Source organism: Loxodonta africana, chromosome 10 (genome assembly GCF_030014295.1).
Source record: "Loxodonta africana isolate mLoxAfr1 chromosome 10, mLoxAfr1.hap2, whole genome shotgun sequence".
NCBI lineage: Eukaryota > Metazoa > Chordata > Mammalia > Proboscidea > Elephantidae > Loxodonta > Loxodonta africana.
Window position 1 is genome coordinate 17,247,077 of NC_087351.1, and position 21,649 is coordinate 17,268,725.

Sequence of the window (21,649 nt, forward strand, 5' to 3'; positions counted from 1 at the left end):
ATAAGGCCTGATCCTTGACCTCAAATAATTTACAGTTTAATCATGCAGATAAGAAAAGGACACAGAATATCATGTGGCAATATAAAACATAAGTAAAATGTGTAAGTATTGGAGGGGAGAGAAGAGGTAAAGAGTTCATTCCGGGGTGGGGAGGTCAGCGAAGATCAGAGTTGACCTGGGAATCAGAGACCATCTCCTCTGTGAACTAAGTCAAAGCTGTGAAGTTGTGAGTGGTGGGACTAAAGTCGGAATATACAGAAGGTGCCTGTGGATTCTTCATTGTCCTCAGACATCCACGGAGTTTGGCTGATTACATTTGTAGGGCTTTCGTGAGGTGGGGGTGTAGTAGATAGCCTAAAATTTTTTAATTTTAGAACCCCTGAGTAAGGAAGCGTGCCATTCTTTAGTGCTTATGTAACATCACAACGTACCTTCTATATGTTGCTATGACTGAAGACTTGGTTCTTTATATTGCCCAATGTCCTCTTCATGAAAATTCTCTGGAGAAATGTCTCCCTGGTCCCAGTATCAGAGGCGATCGTCTCTTGGGCAATTTTTTTTTTTTCTTGCATGTGACAGAAATTGAATTTTAGACAAGGCCTCCCTTTTTAACATGAGTGCTAGAAACCCACCAGACAAATTTTGTCCCACTTATAGCAAGTGAGGTCCCTGGGTGGCATAAATGGTTTGCACTTGACTACTACCCCTAAAGGTTGGCAGTTCAAACCCACCCAAGCAGTGCCGTGGGAGAAAGGCCTGGCGATCTGCTTCCCTAAAGACTATAGCCAAGAAAACCCTGTGGAGCAGTTCTATTAGCCAAGAAAACCCTGTGGAGCAGTTCTACTGTCTAACACATGGGGTCGCTGTGAGTCCTAATAGACTTGCCGACTAGGGTTTTTGCAGCAGTGATTGAACTCTGGGTGCATTTTTGAAAAACTGACTTTCGTTTCTGGCTTCATTTTATGTACCTTATTTTTCATTTGGCACATTTTTTTTGTAGGTTATAGCTTGTAAGCAATCTTGAATTTGGGTTTTTTTTTTTTTTTTTTTTTGGACAAGATGGCATATAAATACATAAACTAAAGAGCAGAGGGAGGCTTTAAAGTCCAGAACATGATGGCTAAGAAGATAACTATTATTGTGGCTAGAGTTATGGTCTATGACAATGATAATCCGTGTGTGGTGCATGGTTTTAGGACCATCCAGCAGTGATTACACGGGGTGAGGCAGATATCAGTCCAGGTCACAAGCTCTCTCTGCTGTTCACTACATGTGTGATCTTAGGCAAATTTTCCTCTAACCTTAATTTTTCATCTCTAAAACAGTGAACTCTTTGTGTTTGAGGAGTGGTGACTTAAACGAGGTAATGTATAAACAGCACTTAGCACAGCGCCTGGTGAGGAGAACGCACCAGTTTCCCAAATCGCTATCGTTATTACCTTCACTCCCAGTTGGACCAGCAGGGGTAAGGCCTCCATTCCTGGCCTGCTCCGGGCCGCCGGCTCGCGGTGGTATTGTAAGAAAGCTTGCCGCACACCTCTCCTCACCTCTCCCCATCCCTCTCCTCCTCTCCCCAGGTCGCCCACACCCACAGCTGCTAGGCAGCTGTCTCTCGGCCCAATATAGATCACACCCCCGAAGCGCACCTCCACACCCGCCGCCCTCCTCCGGGGCAACTGGACGTGTGACTACCACCAGCCTTGCAAACTGCTACCTAGGAGAGACCCAAAGGCGCAGGCTAAGTCAAGTCCACAGCTGTAGCAGTCCTTACCCCGACCCCGGCCCTGGGCTCTGAGAGCTAAACAGGCTTGGGAGAGGACAAGGGGTCCCCCGGAGCCAGGACTGACACGTCTCAAGCAGAGGTCCCAGGCTGCGAAACGGCGCGAAGGAAAGGGGGGTCCCACGAGAGTCGCTTCGTGAAGCCCGTTTCCTGGCGCTCACAGCCTCCTCTGCAAGACGCGGAGTTGGTGGCATTCGGTGTAACCGAGAGCCGCCGCCCCTCCCCCACCTCCTCCTCGGACTTAACCCTTTGGCTGGGGGTCGTGGAAGTCAGGTGTAAAAAGAGAACTGAGAGAGGCCCAGGGCTCTCGGCACTACCGAGTAATGGGGACAGGTTTCGGAGAAGAGCTGAGGAGCGCCACACATTTCCTACAGCCGATAACATCAGCGTTTGTCAGGTGGTTGGTGCCAGAGTGTGTGTCTGGGTGTGTGTACGCGCGCGCGCGAGCGAGCGAGGGCGAGGGCGCGCGCTCACACAAAGTTTGTGCCTCCGGTGCGCCTCCGTCGGGCTCGCCTGGCACGGAGAGCGGCGGCAGGCGGCCCGGGGGCGGAGAGGCCCGGGCAGGCGGCGGCGGTGGCCATGCGCCGCGCCCCGCCGAGCCCGTCCCGTCGCGCGAGGTGAGCCGGCGCAGGAGCGCGGGCCGCGGCGATGGGAACCCTGGGCAAGGCCAGAGAGGCTCCGCGGTGAGTAGAGGCGGCGGCCGAGGCCGTCGTGCTCCGGCCCGAGCCCGGGAGCGCCCGCTCGCTTTCTCGGGGACGGGGCAGCTGTGTGGGCGGCGCCCTGAGGTCCTCTCACTGACGGGGGCGGGGGGCGGGCGGCGAGGGCGCCTCTTCCTACGGGAGGTTGCTGGCCCGGGGTTGGGGGCGGCCGCAGGTCAAAGGCTCCTGCTGAAGTCCAGGGAGACGGCGCGACGTGCGGGCAAGGCCGGAGCGCCCCGCGGGTCGTGGCCGGCGGTGGGCGAGGGAGCTGGGGTTCGAGGCGGCGCGGCCGCGAGGCCAGAGTTTGCCGGGGTAAATTCGTCATTGCGAGGGCGAAAGCCCTTCAGTGACCTAGCCCACGTCCGCGGACGGCCGCTACCTCCTCCCCGGGATACTCGCGGCGAAGCACCGGGGACTCCCACGCGCGGACTCACCGCGCCACCCGCACCTGCTGCGAGCGCGGGGCACCGGCAACGCCATCTGGTGGCCCCTCGCGGCTCTGCGGCTCTCGGGCTCGGCCCGGAACGGCCAGCAGCTTTTACTGCTTCGGGCCTGTCGGAGGCACAAGCAGAGGTGATACCGCTTGGTCGCCCCGGCTCCAGAGGAGTTTCCAGGTCCCTGGGTCAGCGAGCCGTATAACCTTCCGGGTGGAAATCTGCAACCCTTTACCCGCTTATCATTCTAGAAAGGGTCTTGGAGTGACAGAAGATGAAAAGTGAGTGGTTGAAAGGGCTCGGGTGGAGAAAGACATGGAGGGGCCTGGCAACTTTGAGTTTCTCCCCCAAAGTGCCAGAACAGGGCAACTGCCTGGATAGCTGCCTGGCCTCCGCATAGGGCTGGGCAAGTTATGCACTTCACAGTTCCAGGGGGCTAACTGCATCGCCTCTGATGTGTGAATGTGCAGTGGCCGACCTGCACAACATACCGAGCAGAGGCAGGAAGCTTTGCTCTGCTGGACTTGCCCCACTTACGTTCAGTTCCCTGGTATTAAGGGTCCTTGGCCCTTTATGCTCGTCTTCTCCGTGCCCGCCCCCCAAGTATCCCCAGAGAATCCACCACTGTACCTTGCACTAAATTGGGCTGGGGGGGGGGTTAGATAGAGTTCAGTAAATTAAATTGAGTTTATATTTTGGAGAAAGATGACAGGACTGTAAAGAATCCTTACTAGAAGCCGATAAAAGTCACCTTCTACTGCAAAAAAGGTTGTGGAAATTCCAGTCCTCTTCCTCCATTTCATCCCTTACTCTTCTAGGCTGAGTTTCATTTAAAAAAAAAAAAAAAAGTTGAGGCTGAAATTGACCTCCATGGAGGTACCTGTGCCTGGAGAAGATTTCACCTAAACCAGTTGAGAGATTTGAGTCTCCATTAGCAAACCCTGTGGGGCCTTGGTCACATTTAGGCTTAAAAAACACTTTCACTTGTTTCTCTAGTTCTTTTTCTTTTCTTTCTTCCTCCTCTTGTGTGTGTGTTTGTGTGTGTGTGTGTGTGTGTGTGTGTAATTCACGAGGAAGTTGGCCAGGAAACATTTGGCTACTATCCCTTAAAAATATACCTTTGCCGACTTAGAGGCCATTCACTCTATGGGTTGGTCATTAAAACACCCTCATGCCTGCCTATAATAAAGGACTGCATAAATCCTATCTAGCCCATTTCACCGGAAGAGACAGAGTACCCTGAAGGTTGTCCCAAGGCGGCCAGTCAAGAGACTCCACAGCAAAAGAGCAGTTCCCCAGTTTATGGTGCAAATAGCTCCCCGTCTTCCAACATTTCTTAGGTTACAGTTTGGTTTTTAATAGCTTCTCTTCTCCCTGGTTTCTCATGCCCAAGCCCTCTGAGCCTCTCTGGCCCCTGTACTTCCCAGATTGCACCTCTCACCTTCTCTTCCCTTTCTCTCATCCTAAATACGCCCTTCAATTTCTTAACACCTAAGTCTACCCAGTTCCTCCTAGTTCTGGTAAAAGTTTCTACCTCCGAGAATCACCTTATGAACCAAAGTGGTTTCCCCTGCTGGTGACGCTAGGAAACGTTACCAGAATTAGAGGCCAGGGCAGGTTTAGGAGTCCTGAATGGTCGATGCCACTGACCAGGAGAGAAAATGAATTTATGCTTGGATCTCCAGGTTGAGAGCGTGAGTTAGCCCTCTTGCCGGCCCCAGCAGGAGGGGCCCTGCGTGGAGACACAGCCTCTAGTTGTGGTTGCCTCTTCTTTAGGCATGAGGGAGAGGTGGTGTGGAAGGCCCGAGAGAAAGAGGCTTCTACTGAGAACAACCTTATTTTCATCACTTCCCTACTCTGCCTTTGTTGGAGGTCTTAATGGTGGAAAGGCAGCAGCTAAGGGAGAAAGCTAACTAATGCTGACACAAGGTGGCCAGCCCCAGATTTAGAGAGTTGTCAGTGCTTCCAGGAAGGGAAGGGAGAATGGCACGGAGCATGGGAGGCCTGGCTTCTAGCATGTGTTTGCCACCAAAGGCAAGTCACATTGCCCTTCTAAACACCTTTAAATGGGGGGAAGGAGGTTGGATCATGGAGAGTCCATCTAGTTCCAGGGTTCTCAGGATGGTTCTGGCGACCTGCAGAAAGAGTGGGGTTTGATATTCAGCATTTTGCTATCAGCTATGCTTTGGGGGGATTTTGTTTTTATTGAATTGGCCTTTCAGCCTCTCTGTTTGGATCTACTTGCTAGCTGTGTTGTAGTAAATAGTGCACAGTAAGTATTAAATGAATAAAGCCAGAGAGGCACCAAGTACAAATCCCACAACTGGCACATATGAGTTGTACACCACTGGCTGTCATTTAACCTCTTTTAGACTCAGTTTTAGACTTTGTCAAGGGTGAGAAGTGTGATGGTTCCCAGAGCAAGTGTTATCTCATAAAATGGAGATAACATCTTTCTGGTCTGTAAGCTTTGAAAAAAAAAAAAGAAGCTTTGAAGACAATGTAAATCCCCAGCACAGTGGCTGCCATATTGTAGTGGCTCAATTCATGTTGGCTATTATTATTTCTCCTGTTTGCAGATACTGATCTGGTTGTGGGGCTAGCACAGGGCCCAGACAGAAATCAGTACTGGCCAGAAACTTAGCTGAGTCCTGTAACACCAACTTGATCTGCCAAGAATCCTGGGCAGCATCGGCTTACAGCCTTGGGTCAGTCATTGATTGGATTCATTGGACCCACCCCAGGTGGGAACAGAGCCCAGTGGCCACCCAGACCAGAGCTCTGGAAATAGTTTGAAACAGACTGTAAGGGCCAGGGTGTACCCTCCATGAGTCTGGCGGCACACTGAGTGGCTCCATAGTTCAGTGCACTGTCTTTTAGCAGCTGGTTTCCCAAAGTCCACACATACTTAAGCATTTATTTTTTATCTAAGCTCTTCTTCAGCCCTTTCTGCATGAGATTATACCTTGTCAGAGAAGTCTTCCCAGACACTCCAGCTGGAACTGAGCTCTCCCTGCTCTGGGAACCATCACACTTCTTACCCTTGACAAGCATAGAACACTTGGTAAAGATTTATGGAGTTACCTTTCACTGCCTAGGTCTGATTCTCCAACTAGATTTTTATAGCGAGGAACTTCTAGATCTCCTTTCTATATCAACAACAAGAAACCCTAACATAGAAAGAGTATATTTTGTAGTTTACAAAGTGCCTTCACGTAGCCTATCTCACTGTGGTCACCCCAGCCTATCACAATGTCTTCCTCATAGAAAAAGCTCTTATTGACTAATTAATCAATATTAACTGATGCCATCATGTGTTTATCATAATATTTAGTCAGTAACTAAAGTTAAGGATCTGAGGTATACTTTTTTCTTTTTCGTTTCTCCTTTTTGTTAATAAACTATGAAATGACCAAAACCACAGTGAGGAGAGGAAAATTAACGATATGCTCAAAGAAACAATAATACCCAGGACTATTAAACCTTGAAAGATTATCATTATATGTATGTATGTGTGCTTGTGTCTATTAATTTTAATAGAGAGGAAAATAAAATGCCTAATCTTCTTCATATCACTTTTCAAACAACTTGACATGTGCTGCTGAGGTCATGATCAAAGCTAAAGCTAACTGTGAGTGGACAAAGGTGAACTCTTGGACTTCTAAGGCATTTTCAGATCCAGTCTTGTCCTTTCACATTTAGATCTGGAACAAAGCTCTCATAGTTCTGCTTTCTTTTTCAATTGGTGAGGCCCCAAGTGAGGACTTGATAGAATGACCCATAGTGATTACCCATGTTATCAATAATGAAAATCACGATCTTAAAACCAACCAAGATTTGTGAGAAAGCCAGGCCTGTCTTGAAACCTAACCACCAGCAGCATAACCTGTCACCCCCTGCACACGGGTCCTCAGTCTTTGATTTCTCCTCCAGTGTCTTTATAGATGTTTTCAAGGCTGCCTGACCTTCTGCAGCATCCTGATATTGTCCAAGATGAATTAGCTTAGCTCAAGAGAAGACCAACTTAAACAATTCTTAAAACCCCAGTCTCTGGCCTACGAGCTAAAATAAAAAATCATTGCCGAGAGCTAAGGGCTGCCTCTTCTCCCCGTGGGGAACTAGGACCCAGCAGGACAGAACAATCCTAACCCCAGGATGAAAAGCCCTAGTTGCAACCCTGAAATCACACCTCATTATTTGCTGGGGAGATGTTTAACAGCCAACCAGTCTGTTTGGTGCATTTGCCAAGTAGGAGGGGTATGTCTTCCATCAGTCCAGCTCCCGGGATTAATTGTCTTAAGTCTGCTCCTTTCCCGTCCAGTCTGCCTTTGGAGCTAGGAGCTAACAGCTTCTTCATCCCCTGACTGCTCTGCTTACATTCCTGCCTTCTCTCTTCCCCAGGAAACCTGCCCATGGCTGTAGAGCTGCCCCTAAAGCAAGACTAGAAGCGAAGCCAACCAGCAGCCCCTTCCCCGCCCATCCCAGCCTGGCCCACATCACCCCGTTCCGAATGATGGTGTCTCTGGGACATTTAACCAAAGGAGCCAGCCTGGATGACCTCATTGACAGCTGCATTCAGTCTTTTGGTGAGTTGGCTAACTGCCCACGTGCATAAAAATTGCTATATTATTTTGTTCTTCCTTAAAAAGTGCTTTCTAGAATAGCAACCTAGATTGTATTTGGGCTTTAAAAATAGCTTTTGAAAGAGTCTTTGAAACGCTGGAGACATTCTGCAGTGCCTGTGGCATGTGACAGTGTGGGCGCGATGGGTGCTGATGAGAGGTACAGCGTAAGGCAGAAAAGGCACTGAGGAGGTTGGCAGGTCCATTTTTCTCAGACAAGAGCTTTGTCATGATGAAAAATGCGTCAGGTGACACCATGCATCTGATGCTTTCACACTTCTTTACCCTTGTGTTCTTAGGGCACAGAAAGACCATTTTACATGAGGAAACATTGTTATCGACCAGAAACTTCAAAACCTTTGAATCACTTGGACAAATAAAGTCTTAATAATCCCCTTTACAATCTGGAAGGTAGTTGTGGTAGAACAGGAAAGGACGAGGTAAAGCCAGAGTGTTAGTGACTAGACGATACTGCTTAATCTGTGCTGTGATTCGGAGCAAAGGATGTTAGGAGTAAGTGTACGGACGCGCACGGTGCCCGTGAAGTATCACACGCTGCGCTTGGGTGTCACCGTGACTCGCCATTAAGGATGCACCCCTTGGTGCAGCCAATGAGCTATAATCTGAAAAGAGGCCCTATTAGCCCTATTTTTTAATATTACTTTATGTGCACTGTCTTTCTCTTGATCATTATTCATTAAATAGCGATTGCAAAGTATTAAATATCTGTTCCGCCCTCCAAAAGAGCGATGAATAGAACCGAGGGGAAAATGCAAAATCTCCAGCGATCTCGCATTCCTCCCTCTGCACGCCTTTTCATGTTGCTGTGTCTCCCGCTGTGAAGCAGATGACCGCGTGTAGCTCGGTAGCACCAGCCCACCTCAGCCCCAGGAGCCTCCTGGGGAGCACAGAGGAGGCTTGATCATGTCCCTAGTAGTACAAGATGAAGATTACTTAGAACTCAGAACCAAGGATTGTTGGCTCGACGTCTTGAGCACTTACTTATTTCTAAAATTGAGAAAGACTTGAGTCATTTAGTCCTCATTGCAAAGAAGAGTTTCACCTATTTTGCCGTTGGCTACCAGCCATGGTTCTCAAACTTTAGTGCATCAAAGTCACGTGGAGGGTGTTTTATAACACAGATGGCTGGGCCCCACCCCCAGAGTTTCACATTTAGTAAGTCTAGAGTAGGGGCCCAAGCATTTGCATTTCTAACAAGTTTCAGGTGATGCCAAGACACCACTGATCTGAGAGCCACACTTTGAGAATCACTCCTTTAAAGTGTTGTAGACGTTTTAACTCCTCACGCAGTTTTGGTAGTCATATTTACTGGTCTTTAGCGGAGCAGTGTAGCTATTTCAAGAATTAAAGATTTTTATTCTCTTCCCATCTCACTGTTGAGAAACCTGGAACCAAAAGCCTGTTTATCATGCTATCTTCCTTCCTCCCATGCCAACCGTGTACCTGCAGGCTGAGTTCAGGACTGTTTTCCTAACCTTCAAGCAAGTAAATACATGGCCAATTCTGAAGTCCTTCCCCAAAGCCACCAAGCCTAATCCACACCCGTCAATGAACCCTACAAGGGCAAAGGACATGGTTTTCTGAAATATGTTGAATCAAAAAAAAAAAAAAACCTTAAAGCCAGAAGTGGTTCAAAATCCTATTGAATCTAATAGTCTCTTATCCATTATCAACATGCATTGATTAAGTCACTAATTGCATCTGACACTGTGCTGGGTGGTGCACAAGGAGAATTACAGTGAGCAAATCCCTGTACCCTTAGAGCTTACGACACCCAAGACAAGCACTGTTCAGGACAAACATACTAAGGACAGGGCAGTAACCAGCTAAGGCATGCGGGAAGCCTAAGTTCTTCATACCATGTAGTTTGAGTAAGTGCACTTCAGGTAAGGACAGAGATCCCAAGAACAGCCAGTTTGCTGAAATCCCTCTGGAGCTGTGGCAGTGTCATGGGAAGGCAGAAGGTAAGATCTCGGGGTTTGTGCCTTGTGCTGCAGAGTTTCCTGTCTCAGAATTTACATAAAGGGGCAAAAAAGAACATTCTACATCTGGAGGGAATAGAAGACAGACAGCAGCTTTCATCTGTGATTTTCATGTGCTTCTGGCTCGTTGGTTATCAGTTGGGATTTCTGTTGCGGGGAGGTGGATAGAGAATGAGGCAGAGAGGGGAGTAAAGCTGGGCTCAGCACAGCCTGGTGACAAGGCCAATTCCGGGGCAGACTCTGTGCCTGTGTTTCTGTGAGTCCCTTTCTCTGTAGGAGGTGATCGGAGACTAGAACAGAAAAAAAAAAAAAAAAAGCCAGCCTAATTTTCTCTTGACTCTTACCTAACTGGTTATTTTCTTGGGTTTGTATAGAAAAGTTTGGCTTTAGCATAAAGTAGTCTAGCTTAGCTTTTGCTAATAAGTTTAGATGTCTTCTAATTTTAATACCTGTGAAAAGAGAGGGAAATAGTATAAAAGTATTGTTGTTTTGTTTTGTTTGTAATCTCTTACTTCATACCCTGGTTCTAGTTACCCTTCCACCAGCTTAAAAAGAAAGAAGGAAAGAAAAACCTGTTTTTTGAACGTCAGTCTTATTACCTTCTATTTACTTTCTATTACCCTTTCAACTCATCTTCAGACAGATACTTCAGGAGGCTTGAATTAGATGGAGCTGCTCTGCCCAATTGGCAGCCACTTGGAAACCTGGTGGCGTAGTGGTTATGAGCTATGGCTGCTAACCAAAAGGTCGGCAGTTAGAATCCAACAGGCACTCCTTGGAAACCGTATGGGGCAGTTCTACTCTGTCCTATAGGGTCACTATGAGTCGGAATCGACTCTATGGCAAAGGGCTTTATGGTTTTTAGCCACGTCTGTTTACACTTACATTAATTAAAATTAAATGAAATTTAAAATTCAGTTCCTCGGCCTCTCTAGCTGGCCACATTTCAAGTGCTCGATAACCTCAAGTACAGCTACAGTGGGACACGCATAGATAGAGAGCATTTTCATCATCTCAGAAGGTCTATTGGACAATTGTAGAGAGGGTAGATGGTTAACTAGGGGCAAAAGCAACTGAGAGATCTTTTGGAAACTATGGGATTTGCATTTTGGTTACATCTCTTTATAAGAGTCTGAATAATGCCTAAGGCATTGTGGGCGTTCTGAAGTGTTTACTGATGGCTCTTATCACTGTTAGCCATTACTTACCACCCACAGCTTTTCTGAGAGGAAGGACTTATTATAAGGCTTTAAAGGATAGGTACCACTTACCAATTAAGGGTACTTTCGAAGGCCTCCATCAAGCCTCCCAATGTCATCTACAGGATTACAGATCTGTGATTAGAAACTTGGAGCCTTGAGTCAGAGTTCACTGCTTTACCCATGCAATAACCCACTCCCACCTTCTGTTTCAATCAGCGGTCATGCTTTACATTCTCACCATGTCATTGCTAGCTAATTCGCTCTTCAACTGAGCATAATGAGGCCAGTCATCTCAACCTGGTACATTTATTTATGTCAAATTTTTGTGAATCACGCCGTCTGTCTCAGGGTAGCCAAGCTCTGTGAGGTCCTCTGGGCTTTTTTAAAAGATTTCACTTTGAAAGAGGGCTGCCAGCATTTGGGGCCGAATGGAAGTCTTCAGATGTCCAAATTCACAAAGCTTTTCCCTTGTCCTCTTGGAGTGCAAGACAACTTCTGACAGCATCAGAAAGACAACCGCAAACATGTCCCAGAAAGGGACCTCTCAGCAAGCAGCGCCCTGCTCCGGGGTGAGATGAGGGAAGAAACTCAGCGTCTTTGCTGTACCTGTCAATGTGAAGGGAAACGCATCCTAGTGTCTTATATTTACAGAGTGTTGTTTATGCTTCCTTGGAGCTCTATATGTACTGATTTTCCTTTATACTTAAAGCAACTCTATGATCTAGGCAGACCAGTTGTTGTGGCCGTTGTGGAGTTGATTCCAACTCATGGAGACCCCATGTGTGTCAGAGTAGAAGATTTTCAATGGCGCATTTTTTCGGAAGTACATAGATCACAAGGCATTTCTTCCAAGGTGCCTCCGGTGGACTCGAACCTCCATCCTTTCAGTCAGCAGCCAAGCACATTAACTGTTTGCGCCACCCAGTGATTCTGTGAAAAAGGCCAGGTATTCTCTCCATTAGACAAACAAGAAAATAAATAGAGCCTCTGAGAATTGAAATCACTTGCCTCGTGCCCCCAGTCTAAACAAAAAACACTGCTCAAGTTCTTCCTCCCCTGCCCCCAGCAGATGTTTGCTGCCTGAGCTGGGCAAGCTTGGGTGCCTCTCCTAGGACGGGCCTCTTATACTCGTGAGAGAACTACGCACCACGCGGATGGATCTGCAGGCCTGGTCTCCTTCAGGTTAGATATTAAGCTCTATCTAATTTAAGAAACATTGAATGGACCCCATCTGTATACTAGATCTCTTCCTGAAATTCTCTCTTGTGCATTGTTCAGTGCTATCCAAAGATCTCCTAAACTAGTTGTTGTTGTTATTGTTAGTTGCCATCAAGTCAGCTCTGGCTTATGGTGACCTTATGTACAACAGAATGAAACATTGCCTGGTCCTACACCATCTTCATGATCGTTGGTATGTTTGAGGCCATTGTTGCACCTGCTGTGTAGTGCCTTCCAATCTAGGGGGCTCACTTTCTTGCACTATATCGGACAATATTTTGTTGTGATCCATAAGGTTTTCATTGTCTAATATTCAAAACTAGATTGCCAGGGTTTCTTCCTAGTCATTTTGTTGTGGCTTGCTTGTTGCTATGATGCTGGAAACTACACCACCAGTATTTCAAATACCAGCAGGGTCATCAGTGGTGGACAGGTTTTCCAGCTAAAAGTACCCCAATTCTAACAGGTATGTTTCCTCCACCGTGGAGCAGGTGGTTGTTAAAAGCATAGACCTGAGTTAATAAGAGTAAAACATCACATCTGCTTTTAAAGTTGGAGCCAAAGAAGGCAAGCACACACTGGTTGGGACCCAGTTTCCTCCATGTCAAAGGGAAGGTTGTATATTTCTCACCACTCTCCAACTTGCAGTCTGTGCACTAAAACGAGGTACCCACAGGCAACAGGAGCACAGGACCAGAAGCCCAGGGCTGTGAGCACTGATGGGCACTCTAGAACGGGCAACTCCAAGGAACAAAGCCAAGTGTAGGGTTGGGAAGGGGCTCCAAAGCCTAGGCCATTGCTGACTACAGGCCCTTCATGAAAATGACCCAAGCTGTCTCAGAAGCTTCTTCAGTGAACCCACAGTCCCTGGGAGTCATGGCAAGGTTTCAAATATAAAGCCCTCGGGACACCCACGTCCTAAGGCTTCTAGGCATCAGAACAGCTCAAAGGCATGACTATTCTTAGCCCTTGGGAGTGAATTAGGGTTACATGACTGGGAAGCTATTTATGCCAAGGAGCCTCTTTGCTGCATCTTTGACAGACTGGCATCACCCAGCACCTGAGGCTGGCACATCTGCCATCTCATGAGCATGAGTTACAGTAAATACCAGGCCCGAGAAAAGGGGAGATGGGAAATCCCCTTCACTGTCTTCATCTATGGGGTGATGTCTTTGGTAGGTTTCTCTCTAGAATGGAGGACACAGGCAGTTGTAAAAATGCTTGTGCATAAGTTAGTGTTGCAGGAGTTCTGAGCATCATTTTAGTTCAGTAAATCCATCCACAGACCTGCTGAGACAGAAGGTACACATACACACATGCATTCACAACGGACATTGGTTAAACACTTACCTCTTTTTTTAGCTAATGGGGAATTGAAGCTCAGGAAAGTAACCCATGATAGGTAGTCTAGCCCAGTTGTGGGAGAGACTCTGAGATCTAAACTCTGATCAGGTTATCTCTGAGCCTCATGTTCCCATGAGGAATAATCACCAGGTGTGATGGTTAAGGTTGTATGTCAACTTGGCCGGGCCATGATTCCAGTGGTTTAGCAGTTATGTAATGGTGTAGCATTACAGTTATGTAACGATATAGTTTGGCAGTTGTGTAATGATGTAGTCATCTTCCATGATGTGATCTGATGTGATCAGCAAATCAGTTGTAAGGGAAGTTTCCTTGGGTGTGTGGCTTGCATCCAACATATATATATGGACATTCTGGCAAAACTCGCTTGCTTGCTCTGGATCCTGCATCCAGCTCATCAGCGTATGACCTCTGGTTCTTGGGATTTGAACCAGCAGCTTGCCACCTGACCTACTAATATTGGGCTTATCAGCCCCTGCAGCTACATGAGTAGGGAGAAGCCTCCAGCTTGATGCCTGACCCACGAACTTGGGACTTGCCAGCTTCTACAACCACATAAACCATTTTTTTTAGATAAATCTCTCTGTCTGTCTCTCTACATATATGTATATACATACACACACACACATACATTATGTATATATACATACACAACACTGGTTTTGCTTCTCTAGAGAACCCAGCCAAAGACATTTAGTACTGAGTGGTACTAGAGAAACAAAATCGTAAGGACAAATTTCTAAATTGGTTTCTCAAGTATGACCAGTCTTAAAGGTGTTGGTGACTCTGCCTCCAGTGATAAAGAGGATGCTGCTAATCCACAGCATGAGGTAGTAATATTAATGACAAAATATCACCACCAATAGACCAAGTATTGGTGAGAAGCGAGGCTCTGGGTGATGGCATGTTTGACACTTTTCTACAGTTTTGTCAGAATGAGAAGTATAGGGAAGCTGGTGGCTGGTCCTACTAGACAAAGTGTTGAAAGAAAGAGATGAGCTCAGGACTTCAAGAAATAGCTCAAAAGCCACATAAAAAACCTAAAAGTTTCCACTTGTGCCCTGAAAGAAAGCCTTAGTTCTTACAGTAGCAGAGCTGATACTGCCAAAAACCAAACCCAGAGTCTTACTGTAAGAGTGGCTGAATTATAATGCCATTTGTATTCCCAACTTTAAATTGTGTCTGACATTAAAGTGAGGGCATTGATTGGGAAGAAATGGGATTTAGGAACTTGGGTTGGGGACATATGGGCAGATAACCAGGAAGCTGGGAACTGAGTCCCTAAATTCCATTGAATCATTCCTGCCAACAAAACCAACCCTTTTACTCCCATATGAAGAGATTATTCCATTTGTCTGCTAAGCCACCCTCTCCAGTAAAACCATTATCGCTTCCACTCCCCAAATGATGAGATTAACCTAGCCCTGTCTGAAGAGTTTTTGTCTTAAATATTGCCTGGGGCAGAGCCTGGAGCATTGCCTGGGGCAGAGCCTGAGACAGACATTGCTGAATGTTCCCAGGACCCACCCCACCACCAATTTTTGCTTCTAGACTTAAGTCTAGACTTGCTTCTAGATATAAGTCCCAGCAGCCCCCAAAGGTGAAGTACAAACTGTAACTCAGGAGGAGGTACAGTACTCTTCAAAAGAACTGCTTGACTTTTCTAATATCTACAAACAGAAATCTGGGTGAATATGTGTGGAAGTGACTATGAGGGTGTAGGACAATGACACAAGGAACATAAAGTTGGATCAGTTTGAGTTTATTGAAATTGGCCCACTAAGCACAGCTTCTTCATTCAGTGTTTCACCTCGAGAGGTGAGGAAAGTATCTAATAGTTTATTTGGTTGGTTTGCTGAAGCATAGATTATCTGGTGGCCTACAGTAGTCAAGTTGAAGTACCAGACTTGCCTTAGTATACTGTAGAAAAAGTTATCCAAAGGCTTAGGAAAATTGGCATGTTAGAGTGGATCTATCAGGTTAAACCTACAGACTCACACCTGGAGTGCCCAGAGGACACACCTTTTACCACAATAGTGAGGAGCAAATTTGCGAAGTGAGCCCCAGCATCCCTGAAAACTGCTGTGATTGCTATTTTATTTAAGTCAAATTTGACAGTGGGAACTGCCCTAACTAAATCAAGACACCTGACTGCAGTGGAGTTGATTAGACCCCGTGATGGTAGGCGCCAAGTGGCGGCACTCAATTGACAAAGACAGGGTAGGCATGGTTACCATAACGGACTGCAAAGTCAAAAGCAGTAATCAGAACAGTCTGACGCGTATGGACTTATGGTGTTGGCTACTTAGTTACGGTGTCCCTTGGAGTGAAATAGATGGGAAATCTAGTAAATATTTACTTGATCTGTACAAGTGAAAGATTTCTAGGTCAAATGAACGGGAGTCTAACTCAGATCTCCAGAATAGAGAGTCATGGCCCCTCAATCAATTCCCAGACCTGAGCCAATTTACGGACCCAAAACTCCTTGAATGAAGGGGAGGCCAGGTCCCCTTGAGGAAGGAACCCACTATACTGCCGAAAATTTATACTGTTAATCTTCCTCTCATCCTTTCCCAAAAGGGATCTACAGCCTTTTATGAAGGAAATACTCAGACTTTTCAGGGATTACAGAATACCGACTCTGAACTGACACTAAATCCAGGAGACCCAAAACATCTTTGTAGTCCACGAGTCAGAGTGAGGACATATGGAGGTCAGGTTATTAATGGAGTCTTAGCTCAGGTTCATCTCACAGTGGGTCCAGTGGGTACCCAAAGCCATCCTGTAGTGATTTCCCCAGTTCCAGAATGCATAATTGGAATAGATATACTCAGCAACTGGCAGGACCCCCACATTGGATTCCTGATAAGTAGGGTAAGGTCTATCATGGTAGTAAAAGCCAAGTGGAAGCCATTAGAACTGCCCCTATCTAGTAAAATAGTAAACCCAAAGCAATACCACATTCCTGTAGGGATTGTAGTGATTAGTGCAACAATCAAGGACTTGAAGGATGCAGGGATGGTGATTCCCAGCACATCCCCATTCAACTCGCCTACTTTGGCTGTGCAAAAAAACAGATAGATCTTGCAGAATGACAGAGTATTATTATAAACTTAACCAGGTGGTGATTCCGATTGCAGCTGCTGTTCCAGATGTGGTTTCATTGCTTGATCAAATTAATACATTTCTTGGTGTATCTGGTTTGCAGCTATTGATCTGGCCAATTCCTTTTTCCTGATTCTGGTTTTGAAGGAACACCAGAAGCAGTTTGCCTTCAGCTGGCAAGGCCAGCAATACACATTTACTGTCCTAGCTCAGAGATGTAACTCTCCAGCCTAAGGTCAGAATTTAGTCCACAGAGACCTTGACTGCCTTTCCTTTCCACAAGATATCACACTGGTCCGTTACATTGATAACATGCTGATTGGACCTAGTAAGGAAGAAATGTCAATGACTCTGGACTTATTGGTAAAACAGTTGCTTGATAGAAGGTAGAAGTTGATCCCACAAAAATTCAGGTGCTTTCCTCCTGAGTGGAACTACTAGAAGTCCAGTGGTTTGGGGCATGTCAAGGTATTTCATCTAAAGTGAAGAATAAGTTGTTACATCTGGCCCCTCCTGCAACTATAAAGGAGGCACAATGCCTGGTGGGCCTGTTTGTGTTTTGGAGGCAACGTATCCCTCATTTGGGTGTGCTACTCTGGCCTATTTATCAAGTGATTCCAAAAGCTGCTAGCTTTGAGCGACACCCAGAACAAGAGAAGGCTCTGCAACACGTTCAGACTGCCGTGCAAGGTGCTCTGCCACTTGGGCCACATGATCCAGCTGATCCAATGGTGCTGGAAATGTCAACAGCAGATAGAAATGCTGTTTGGAGTCTTCGGCAGGCCCTTACTGGTGAATCACTGTGCAGACCCTTAGGATTTTGGAGTAAAGCCCTGCCATCCTCTGCAGATAACTACTGTCCTTTTGAGAAACTTCTTTTGGCTTGTTACTGGACCCTAATAGAGACTGAACACCTAACTACGGGCCACCAAGTCACCATGCAGCCTGAGCTGCTCATCGTGAACTGAGAGTTGCCTGACCCATAGCTTCACAAAGTTGGACATGCACACCAGCACTACATCATTAAATGGAACTGGTATATACGAGATCAGGCTCGAGCAGAACTTGAAGCCACAAGTTGGATGAGGAAGTGGTCCATATGCCCACGGTCTCATCTCCTGTCACATTGCCTGCCCTCTCCCAGTCTGCACCTACAGCCTCATGGGAAATTCCTTATGACCCGTTGACTGAGGAAGAGAAATCTCGTGCCTGGTTTACAGATCATTCTACACAATATGCAGGCACTTCTCAAAAGCGGACAGCAGCAATACTGCAGTCCCTTTCTGAGAACTCTCTGGAGGACACTGGTGAAGGAAAATTTTCCCAATGGATAGAACTTTGAGCAGGGCACCTGGTTTTTCACTTTGTTTGAAAGGAGAAATGGCCAGATGTACAACTGTATACTGATTCATGGGCTATGGCAAATGGTTTGGCTGGATGGTCAGGAACTTGGAAGGAAAATGATTGGAAAATTGGTGAAAAAGAGGCATGGGAAAGAGGTATGTGTATAAAATTAGACCTCTTGAATAGGCCAAAGAAGTGAAGATATTTGTATCTCATTTGAATGTGCACCAAAGGGTGACCTCGGCAGAGGAGGATTTTAACAATGAAGTGGATAGAATGATGTGTTCTGCTCAATCCAGTCATCCTCTTTTCCCACCAATCCTGCCATTACCCAGTGGGCTCGTGAACAAAGTGGCCACGGTGGCAGGGATAGAGGTTATGCATGGTCTCAGCAACATGGACTTCCACTCACCAAGGCCGACTTGGCTACAGCCACTGCTGAGTGCCCAATCTGCAAGCAGCAGAATCGAACACTGAGTCCCCAACATGACGCCATTCCTCAAGGTGATCAGCCAGCAACCTGGTGGCAGGTTGATTACGTAGGGCCACTTCCATCATGGAAAGGGCAGTGTTTTGTTCTAACTGGGATAGCACTTACTCTGGATATGGGTTTGCCTTCCCTGCCCACAATGCCTCTGCCAAAACTACCATCCATGGACTCACACAATGCCTTATCCACTGTCACAGTATCCCATGCAGCATTGCCTCAAATCAAAGGACTCACTTCACAGCAAATGAAGTATGATAGTGGCCCCATGCTCATGGAATTCACTGGTCATACCATAGGGGTGCTATGAGTCAGATTGGACTTGATGGCAGTAGGTTTAATTTTTCAGTTGACCAAGTTCATCATCATCCTGAAGCAGCTGGCTTGATAGAACAATGGAATGGCCTTCTGAAGACACGATTATGGTGCCAGCCAGGTGGCAATACTTTGCAAGGTTAGGGCAGTGTTCTCCAAAAGGCTGTGTATGCTCCAAACAAGCTTCCAGTATATGGTGCAGTTTCTCCTATAGCCAGAATTCACAGTTCCAGGATTCAAGGAGTGGAGAGGGGAGTGGCATTATTACCCCTAGTGACTCACTCAAAATTTTTACTTCCAGTCCCCGCAACCTTACGCTGTGCAGGTCTAGATGTCTTAGTTCCAAAGGAAGAAATGCTCCTACCTGGAGACACAACATGGATCACACTGAACTGAAAGTTAAGAGTGCCACGCAGTCACTTGGGGCTCCTCATGCCTCTGGATCAACAGGCAAAGAAAGGAGTTACCATATTGCCTGGTGTGAATTGACCCTAACTACCAAGGGGAAATCGGTTTGATGCTACATAATGGAGGTAAAGAAGAGTATCTCTGGAATATAGGAGATCCCTTAGGGTGTCTCTTAGTACTACCATCCTTTCAATTAAAGTCAATGGAAAACTACAGCAACCCAATTTCATATGACTAGTAATGGCCCAGACCCTTCAGGAATGAAGGTTCAGGTCACCCCACCAGGCAAAGAACCACAACCAGCTGAGGTATTTGCTGAGGGTAAAGGGAATATGGAATGGGTGGTAGAAGAAGGTAATTTTAAACACCAGTTATGACCATGTGAACAGTTGCAGAAACAAGGACTATAATTGTTATGAGTATTTCTTCTGGATGCTAACCAAAATGTCAGCAGTTTGAATCTACCAGCTGCTCCTTGGAAACCCCATGAGGCAGTTCTACTCTGTCCTATAGGGTCGCTATGAGCCAGAATCGACTCAATGGCAACAGGTTTTTTTTGTTTTTGGTTTCTGTGTATGTGTGCATCAAATATTTTTGTTTTCTTCACTTCTAAAATATAAGATGTAAATGGGGTTAGTATGTTTTCAGTTCTGCATGACTTTGTGTATATTTAGAGATTATATATTGTTTAAGGAGATGTTATCAACTCAGCGGCACTGGGTTTTTTAAGGAGATGTGTACAGGTGACGAGGGGTAGACTGATGGTTAAGGGTGTGTGTCAACTTGGCTGGGCCTTGATTCTTAGTGGTTTGGCAGTTATGTAATGATGTAATTTGGAATTACATAAAGATGTAGTCATTCTCCATGATGTGATATGATGTGATCAGCTAATCAGGTGTAAGGGGAGTTTCCTCTGAAGTGTGGCCTGTATCCAGTATATATATGGATATTCTGGCAAAGCTCTCTTGCTCTGGATCGTGCATCTGGCTCATGATCATATGACCTGCAGTTTTTGGAATTTGAGCCAGCTGCCTGCCATCTGACCCGCCAATCTTGGGTTCATCAGCTTCTGTAGCTACATAAGTCAGGAGAAGCCACTAGCCTGACATCTGGCCCAAGGACTTGGGACTTGCCAGACTCTACAACTATAGATAAATCTCTTCAGATAAATCTCTTCGTAGATGTGTGTGTGTGTGTATGCATGTATATATACAGATATGTGTATACATTGTGTATATGTATTTGTATCTATACATGCACATACACATACACACTTTGCTGGTTTTACTTCTCTAGAGACACCAGGGGAGTGTGTTAGCCGTTCAGGTACCTGAGAGTCAGCCCGGAGATTTTCTTTTGGCAGGCATTCACTATGGTTTAGATGGAGGTGGCCCATGAACTGATTTTGAAAAATACTGTCTTAGAGTGTACTTGCTTCTCAGACACCCCTGAGCATTTTCTTGGACTTTCTAGTAGAACCTGGAAGACCTACAGGGTACAAATTGTCTGGAGAAGCAATAGAGCAAATAGGTTTTCAGCCACATGGACAGGAAAGCTCATGGTGAAGTCAGCCTCTTGGGCATCTCTGAAGCAACCTGGCCATATCTAATTAAAGAGGAGCCCTGCTTGTGTGTACCTTTGAAACCCTGGGACCAGTTCAGTCAGGTTTTCCTGCATTTCTGTCCCTTCTCAACTGCAGAAAATGCCCTTTAGAACTTGTAGCATGCCAATCTTTTGGCCATGAAAATAAACGGAATGTGGATGTCTCTTCCAACTATAATTGGATTCTTTGCACTCAAAGGCAACTTTCTTGGTCAACATTTCCACCTTTAATCAACACTCACCAGTTTCCTGTGGTGCTAGAGGGGCTTTCTCTCTAACTTATGCCTTTCCCATGAGTCAGAGGCCTATAAGGAAAGGCTTAGCTGGCCCAGAACTGAAGGGTGCTTCCCCTGAGTACTTCCCTAAAAGTGCCACTTTTCCAGCAGATTTTTTAAGGCAATAGCTTGACATGAAGGTTATCAAGTCCATGATGGAAACACATTAGGAAACAGTGTGAAAGCAAAGGCAGCCTATTCAATAATTGACTGAAACAGCCATGGTCAGCTGTGAGACTGCTGGAGAAGGTCATCTAAAGTACAGACCCAGCCCAGCCCCTCCCCCACTCCCCGACGTTAGAACCTGCCCTGCTTCCACCTGGAGCAGTTTTGCTGGACTTCAGGCCTTGTTCTGCAGTTGCATTGGGTTTGAGTTACAACCTACTGGGGTTGCCCTGGTGGTACAGTGGTTAAGAGTTACAGCGTGCTACGGCTGCTAACCAGAGAGGTTGGCAGTTCGAATCCATTAGCCACTCTTTGGAAACCCTACGGGGGCAGTTCTACTGTGTCCTATATAGTCACTATGAGTCAGAATTGACTTGATAGCAATGGGTTTTAATGCGTTTGGGGTTGCCCTAGAGTCGTTGGGAGGAAAAGAATAGGGAAAGAACAAGCGTTAAGCTGGGCCAGCTTCATGGGCGTGCAACCTGTGTGTACACGCAGAGCTTTGCGCCTGGTTTAATGCTCTGCTGTTGCTGTCTTGAAATTCTTAATACTTTCGAACAAGGCATCCCACATTTCCATTTTGTGCTGCGTCCTACAAATTATGTAGTCAGTCCTGAGGGTAAGAGGCG

At 46.3% G+C, this 21,649-nt stretch overlaps 1 protein-coding gene across 4 annotated transcripts in view; it reads left to right on the plus strand.

Annotated features, from left to right (window-relative positions):
• Positions 1–2,024: 2,024 nt before the first annotated feature.
• Positions 2,025–21,649, plus strand: part of RASGRP1 (RAS guanyl releasing protein 1) — a 79,314-nt gene continuing 59,689 nt past the window's right edge. Inside the window, exons 1-2 of one of the 4 annotated variants that reach the window (XM_064292213.1) lie at positions 2,025–2,177; positions 7,314–7,498. In XM_064292213.1, coding sequence (XP_064148283.1) covers positions 2,104–2,177; positions 7,314–7,498 — 259 coding nt within the window. In that variant the 5' untranslated portion in view covers positions 2,025–2,103. Of the gene's footprint in view, positions 2,178–2,359; positions 2,464–3,018; positions 3,194–7,313; positions 7,499–11,808; positions 11,922–21,649 lie in introns of those variants that run through there. The other 3 variants (XM_064292214.1, XM_023558640.2, XM_023558639.2) reach the window with 3 other exon arrangements.